Here is a 7,864-nt window from a genome sequence, read left to right on the forward strand (position 1 = left end):
GTTTGAACTGGAGAAGCTGACACCCCAACACAGTGGTAGAGACAGGTGGTCAAATGAGATGACTTCTCAAACGGCAAGCAAACAAAGCTCCGAATAGCAAAGCTGAGCTACATCAGGTCACCACGGTTTAAGACAGTGGCTGCACGGAGCCCTCATTCCCTGAGGAATCCCAGACAGAAGGTCCGTGCACTCAGGAGTGCTGTGCCCTTTTCACCATGGACACGACGCAGCTGGGCAGCTGGGCAGCTGGACCGGTGACCGGAGCAGGTCAGAAGCCTTAGCGTGACCTTCTCGGTCACGGCTTGCCAGAAGCCCTGAGAGCAGCCCGAAGGAAAACACTCAGAGCTGAAGCCAACACCTCCAGGCCCGGCGGTGTCGCGCCGGCAAAGCCACTCAGCTCCGCAGCCCGCCAGTCCCGCACCCGCCGCGGGGCTCCGCCGGCCGAGAGGCGGCCTCTGGGCGGGGCGAAGCTCCGGTGCGCAGCCGGGTGGAGCAGGGGCTGCTGCCCGCTCGCGGTGCGGCAGGGGTCGGGGCGGCCGCGGGGGTTCGGGCCACAGACCGAGGTGAGGAACGGCTGCGGCGTAGGGGGGGGGGTGCGGTGCCGCGGGCTGCCCAGGGTACGGCCGTTTGCCGGAGGGCTGCGCGAGCAGGGAAGGCCTTTCTTTCCCTAGGGTCTCCCGCGTGCCCCGCGTTGTGCGGCGTGGGCTGGAGGCGGGGCGGGCTGATCCCGCGGCTCCTCGGCAGATAGGCTGAAGGCTGGGTGCTCTCCGGGAGAGCTTTCTGCTGCTTTCAGGAGTGCTGCGGGCTCTGCTGCGCTTTTTTTGCCCAGTCCCACAAAATCTCTGCGCGTCTGCTGGTTTTCTAGGTTTTGTGACGCTTTTTTTTTTTTAGGAGGTATTTTCCTTTGGCTTCTTCACTATGTACGGGACTATCCAAACGCGGGTAGAAAGTGCGATATATAGAGGAAAAGTGTGGGATCTCACGGCTCAGCCACGCTTCTTTTAGAAGTTCTTAGAGCAGGAAGCAGGACAAAGCTGGGTGCAAATCTTGACGTAGTAAAACACTGCAGAAACGGCTTATTGCTTAACTGTGATCAAGCAAAGGCTTTTATAATTTGTTACTTCTGTGAAATCGAGAGCTTCTTGCCTCCTTCACGCTTTGGTGAGTGAAAGCAGTGCCCTGGCAGCTGCAGGACTCTGCAGCGGAGCCTGAGAGCAGCAGCCCTCACAGCCCCAGACCGTTCTGTGTGCACAGTGTGGTAGGACTGAATTAGCAGTTGTCAGCTCTTGAGCTGAAGAAATGTTTATGGTTCTTTCCAGAAGCGGCTCTTTAAGTTTGGGGAATTTCTTCAGGGATTTCTGGAAAATACTGTTTGTTGGCTTTGTTCTTCCTGAGCTTGGTAACTTCAGGCTTGTTTGACTTGGACCGCTTGTATGTGCTTAGACTCTCAAAAGCAACTTAGGGTTGCTAAATGAACACTCTTCTTTCATAGCAGTTGTGAAATCAGAAAGCATTAAAAACTGCAAAATTGACATAAGGCTTTGCACAAAAATTGTTTTATAATGCGGTTCCCAATTTAGATAATTTTAAGCCAATCCCTAAAGGAGAAATAATACTTAAGTTCCTTTTTTAATAAACTCCCCCCCCAAGAATAACACATTAATTTTTATATTATTCTGCATCCCTTATCTTCTATATTTGTGTTTTTATCTCTATGAGCCTTTCTGGGCCACTTAAATCGCTCTTAACTGTTCTCTGAAAGCGACAATGAAAAATTTGTAATCTACTCTGGATTTAAATATTTTCACATTGTTTTATATTGACAGGAGCTGAAATGATACAGAAAACTGTTAGAAGCTGCGACTGCAAAATGAGCTCCTTTTACTTGATGCTGAAAGGAGGTACTGTTTTCAGTTTCTTTGAATACTGATAAGATCTCTTCGTTCAAGGTGATTTGGATGCTCTCATTGACTCCAGCTTAATGTGCAGTGGAAATCTGTGCATAAGCATCTTTTGGTTGTGCTCAGATCCACTGATGGCTGGTTCTGTACACCTACAGATATCCATCTTTTCTTCCTCATTCTCTGCCCCCCGTTTTGTGGTGAAAGGTGAGGCAGTATGTGCAATGAACATCTTGTTTAGAATCTAGATGTACAGTAGCTAGCGCTTTTCTCAGAGCTGAGCAGGAAGTTGGCTTATAGGGATGTAACCACTTTGTAGGCATTCTTTGATTGAGGTGACTTCATTTGAATTAAACAAAATCTGCTGAGTAATGGTTTTATACTTACAGGCGTAGATTTTCTGTGTGTATTGTAACTTGCAGAATTGTCTGAAAAGGAGGCAGTGAAGGAATAACATTTGTGGTCATCACTATAAAGAACCAGACTACCGCAGTGGCCATCCAGGTCCTCTTTCAGAGGGTGCTTGTGTATCTTTCTGTGTGACTGTTCAGGACAAGGGGAAATGGTTTCAGGACAATGAGAAATGGTTTTAAGCTGAGGGAGGGAAGATTTAGGTTGGATGTCAGGGGGAAGTTCTTTACAGAGAGAGTGGTGAGGTGCTGGAACAGGCTGCCCAGAGAGGTTGTGGATGCCCCATCCTGGAGGTGTTCAAGGCCAGTTTGGATGGGGCCCTGGGCAGCCTGGTGTGGAGGTTGGTGTCCCTGCCTGTGGCAGGGGGGTTGGAGCTTCATGGTCTTTGAGGTCCCTTCCAACCATGGCCATTCTGTGATTCTGCATGCCCCTGTAAAACGATCAGCTACATTCTGCTTATATATTAAGCATCTTAGACAAAGGAGTTGGGACCTCAGGTAGTGTAGCCAGGTAACAAGGTATTGGCTGGTAGAGAATCTGTCTCGCTTTGCTTAGAGACACAAACTGACAGGAGAATAGTATGTGATCTGTATGAATTTCTGTAAGGGGTTTAATCTTGTCTTGATGGCTGTACTTTGGACAAGTACATAGGGTTTTTTGATTAATGTTTGTTTTCTCCCTTCTCACCACTGTTTCAATTAGACTTTTATTAAAGCTTTACTGAAAAAGTTCACTCATATGCTGCAAAATTAAGGTATTTTACACCTTCAGGCTGTTATGTTGTGTGCTGACGTGCTGATCAATTGCCTTAAATCTCAATTTCTGTCTTTTTTCTTCATGACTTATAGACTAAGAGTCCCCCTAGCAGTAACAAGTCCTTGTAGGTAGCGATCAATATTGAAAGCCACTTAAATTAATAGCAAAGTGCTAATAATTGTAGGAGTTAAATGCTTCCTGAGCTGTCTTGAATGTTTTGTCATTGTATTGGCCTTTGGAAGAAAATCTTCTTAAAATTTGGAAAATAAACATATAGTTTTATCTTTTGAAAAGTTTCCTGCAGGACAATTTTGCTTATCTTGCTACATGCAGACTTAGGAGCCTGATGTCTTTAAAAGCTGTTCTTACTGCATTTAGAGTTGGCATTGTGCCTAAGACAAGTAAAAGGGAGGCTCTGTGAAGAGAGATGTTCTCTCAAAACAAAAAGTTAGGTCCACATGTTTTCTGTTTTCAAGATGCTAATTTTAGAAAATTGAGGAAGTAATAAGTTATATTTCATCTATGCGAAGATAGAAAAGTAACTCGGAAATTATCTTTTTCAGTAGATCAAACCACAAAGATGATTGGTGGGTGAGTGGGTGTTTTTTTTTTCTCCTTTTTTCTTAAAGACTATGCATACATGTTTCCTTTATGCTCAGTAAGTCTTGAACTGAAAGAGTACTTCAAACTAAGTACGCAGGCAGTAAAGCTGGTGCTCTCTCTACGTAAGTGAGACTGAGTCTCTGCATCCCTATCACAGCAGCATGGCTTATTGCTGAGACTGAGTTAGAAGACAGTACAGGGTTAACCAATAGGTATGTGAACAAACAACAGTTTTCTTTAAACAAAGTTTGCTATTTCACATCAGTGATTTTAGATAATGTTTCACTGTATATTCCGCTTGAGAAGGAATGTTTGTAAGAACCTTGTGTGTCACCTGAAACCATGCTAGCCAGAATAGAATAGCTCTGCATACTATTTGGTATTGCAACTACGAAAACTGTAGTCTTCTTTGCTTCTTTTCAGAATTTCAAAGATTTACTTTTGCAGTATTTGAACTGGTGGGGAGGGAGTTTGTAAAGAATAGAGCTACTTTAAAGGCTCGATCTCTAGCATAGAGTAATAGTAACTTGGTTATTCTTACCCTAATTTAGGCATCATTTCCTTTTAGTGGGCAAATTAGTCTTAAATAGTAGCTGGTTATGTCTGTCTTTGTTGCTCACGTTGACTCATATGTAATGTCATCTTCATTTTTTGGTGGAAAAAAATATTCCCCAGAGATCTTTCATAGAATTTTTGGTCAATCTTTACTGCGGGTTTTGTTGGTGCTCTTTTGTGTCTCCACTGCAGACACAATGAAGTAGGTGCTTTTATATTTAGGATGTCTGTAGAAGAAGACTGGCTCTGTATGTGCGTACTGTTGTCCAAATCATGTGTTTCATACAATCCCTTTTTTCCCTTCTCATTTTTACAGGTAAACCAAAGCTGCAAGAATTATGATCAGCTCTTTGACAAGTGACAGGAAAACCACATACAAGGCAACTAAATAAAGGCTATGGTACGAGTGCTTTTTCAGATATACTGTCCAAAAGGAGTAAATACTTGGAAACAGTTATATTCCAATGTTGCACTCTGCTCCGTGTGTCCTATCCTACTGCCCCAGCACCTCTGGTTGAAACAATATTCTGAAACAAGTAGCTAACGTGGCTTATTTGCTGCTATGATGAACTACTGTGAGCATAAAAGTAATTCAAGGCAGTGTATATTTTTCAGAGAATGTCTTCTCTTTTTCCAAGCCGGTTCTAGCTGAGTAGAAACCTGGCACCTGTGTTCATTACAGTTTGCAATATCTGTTACATGGGAAACCAGATTATTTTAATGCTAGAGGGAACAGTGTGCAGTATAGTCGTGTAAGAAAGGCACAACAGCTATAAGCAGACCTTAACCTGCAGAAAGCTATGTCAGAAATGAAAGGGGTTAAATGTTTTCAAGCTGTCTGTCACTAGATGTTTTGGGAAGGTCTCTGATGACATTTGCCAAGAAAAAAGAAAAGAGGGAACTTGGTTAAGATACAAAGGTTTCATGAAAGCCAGTTCTGGGATACAAGGGCAGTGGTTTCTGTCCAGTCTTGCTACTGTTAGGGGAAGCTGCAGAGACCTGAGATGTCTTGAAAGTTTTGCTGTTTTTAGTAACCGCAGCAATTCACGTTAGCCACAGTTTACCCATTTGGTAACATTGTCACCCTTAGACAAAATTTGAATTTTTGCTTGCCTTGTAGTTACAGTGTGTTTGTTCTCCAGCAAAGGACTACAAGTTCATCTACTGTCAAAAGTAGTGCTGCCTCAACTGCACGAGCGCAGTTTGAAGAATGAAACCTTGTGTATCCCTGCAGTTGTGTCTTTTGTAAATGTGTGGAGAGAGGAAGGGCTTAGTCGATCTTATTATCTAAACTATACATGAATATCATTGTATGCAAGCATAATTTCATTTATGTGAAATGTTTTTGGGGGGCTTTAACCTGCTGACAGATGAAAAATACACATTTACACAAGAGTTTTTCCAGTAGAAAATTGGAAGCTGTAGTGTAAAGCTGAAAACTCAGCGGCCTTTTGCAGGCACCAACTATTCCAACGGCTGCAATTTTCCAAGGCTGGGGTTAAACTGCCAAACCCATTTTACCCTCCTCAAGATGACTAATGCTTGTCCTCAATTTTTAAGAGTAATGTGGGGGGCAGATGACAGTGCAGCTTGGAATGCTCTCACCATACTAACGGAAAATAATTTTGCCTTACAGCATAAGATGACATCTACATTTTTGCTTATTGGTCATCTAATTCTAGCCATACCTTTGTTCAGTGCTGGTAAGTTAGATGTTTTTGAAATTACTATTTTAAAAAGAAAGCCTAAGAGACACAAGTTGAATATGTGCAGTAGAGAAGAGGGAAATTACTGTATTTAGTATTTGTTTTTGTTTTAGCATACTGAAAATATTCCAAATGTTTCTTCTTGGATTGAAGCTGTGCTGGGGGTGGTTAGGACAGGCTGGCATAAATTCAGAGTACTGTGGCTTTGAGTAGCCTCTCCCTAATTTCTTTAAAGAAAGTGTGAAGAGGCTGGCGTCCTTGAAGTTGCATTAGCTTTTAAATGCCTTCTTTAAGAGTGGTACTGTATCTCTTGCCCTGAGAAAAGACTGGTAGTGACCTCTACCAGTTATTAATTAATAATTGATTAGTAATTAATTAATAATTTGCTATTACTATTACAGTATTTTAATGGTAGATCTAAGTTCTCAGTAGAGTTTAGGCTACATAAATTAATAGTGTTTATCTTGCTGTTCTTGGCATAAGCAGGCTAATATTAAGGAAATAGCTCTCTAGGCAACTATTTGAATTAGGTGGCAAGATGGTGTTAAGGTAGGAAAATTACTGAAGACTTTTTTTTAAAAAAATCATGAGATGAGCTTTGAATTTACATCATCATTCATCAAAATTTGCAAGATAAATTGCCAGTGGTTCCCCCCTCCCTCGGAATTCAGTGTTGCATATTCAGAAGCTTTTAAAATGTGCTCCATAGCCAACTGGCTGACTCTGAGAAATGGGTATTTTCTAAAAAATTTTAAGCATATAGACTTCTTGATGACTTCTTGCAGTATTTGTTGTTCTCCTGTATTATTTTAAACTGATGCTTAAAAATTCCTTATTAAGACACCTGATTGTGTAATGTCAACTTGTTACATAGCCATAATTATAAAGGGATGGTGCTCTGGACAGAGAGGAGAGAAATTGCAAATACCGTAAGGAAATAATATATTGTAGTCAAGATTTCCTAATATAAAAACCTCATCTCTTCAAATTTAGATTGTATTATGTGTTGGTTCACAGACTTAATTTTATTTATGTGGAGATCTTGATCTAATTCCATACAGTCATGTGCTTCAGGTCAGACTCTTCTTTTTTTCCTCCTTTTTTTCCTCCCCTTATTTGTTTTTGGCTTTACAGTCATAATGGCCAGGGTAGTGTGTAGAGTTCCATGCTGCTACCATTTGCACTGTGTCTTTTGTAGACAGATCAACTAAGAGTCTGGTAATTCTACGTAAGTGCTATCGTGCTGAAATAGGAAGGTGTGAAAGCTGAGAAGCTTGTATTGCCTGGCAAATCCCACATATCTTCATATATCATGGTTTGCTGTGTGACTATTGCTGACTATGGCAACTGAAGTTTTGACCTAAACTTTGTAGTGCTAAGTAGTGCTTAGTAGTGCACTGCTTTGTAGTGCTTACTCAGCCAGAAGGTACTGAAGAGATAAAAACAGTAGTCTTCCAATGTTTTAATGGTAAATAATTATGGAAAATTTAATTATTTTAAATTGAAATGGGTATATGGATATTGATAATTCTTAAAAATATACAGATTAAATGCATTAGTAAGTTTTCTTTCTCTCTCTCTCACTCTCTCTCTTTTTTTTTTTTTTTAAATAGAAGAATGTGTTATTTGTAATTACTTTGTTCTTGTTGGAGAACCTACAGCTATCAGTTGCCCAGTAATTACGTTGCCAACGCTTCATTCTGATTACAATCTGACTTGGTATAAAAATGGTAGTAATACACCAATAACCACGGAGAGACATGCCAGGATCCATCAGAGGAAGGGCTTGCTTTGGTTTATTCCTGCAACACTTGAAGATTCTGGAGTTTATGAATGTGAAGTAAGGTAAGGAGTGAAACAAATGGATTACTAATGCTTACAGTGTAGTGATATCTGTGGGACTTCAAAGTACAGATGATTTTTTTTTGGGGG

General features: G+C 41.4%; 1 protein-coding gene across 2 annotated transcripts in view; it reads left to right on the top strand.

The window, feature by feature from the left end:
- The first annotated feature begins 481 nt into the window (after nucleotides 1-481).
- Nucleotides 482-7,864, top strand: part of LOC122155911 (interleukin-1 receptor type 1-like) — a 22,172-nt gene continuing 14,789 nt past the window's right edge. For both annotated transcript variants that reach the window (XR_006167336.1, XM_042810262.1), the window contains exons 1-5: nucleotides 482-563; nucleotides 1,827-1,901; nucleotides 4,543-4,626; nucleotides 5,863-5,929; nucleotides 7,546-7,777. Coding sequence is in view for 1 of the 2 variants with exons in the window: in XM_042810262.1 (XP_042666196.1) it covers nucleotides 4,624-4,626; nucleotides 5,863-5,929; nucleotides 7,546-7,777 (302 nt within the window). In the remaining variant the exon portion in view is untranslated. The remainder of the gene's footprint in view (nucleotides 564-1,826; nucleotides 1,902-4,542; nucleotides 4,627-5,862; nucleotides 5,930-7,545; nucleotides 7,778-7,864) is intronic.

The sequence above is a fragment of the Centrocercus urophasianus genome, unplaced genomic scaffold (genome assembly GCF_019232065.1).
Source record: "Centrocercus urophasianus isolate 14NV4802_14NV808 unplaced genomic scaffold, USGS_Curo_1.0 seq_12, whole genome shotgun sequence".
In the NCBI taxonomy this organism is placed as follows: Eukaryota; Metazoa; Chordata; class Aves; order Galliformes; family Phasianidae; genus Centrocercus; species Centrocercus urophasianus.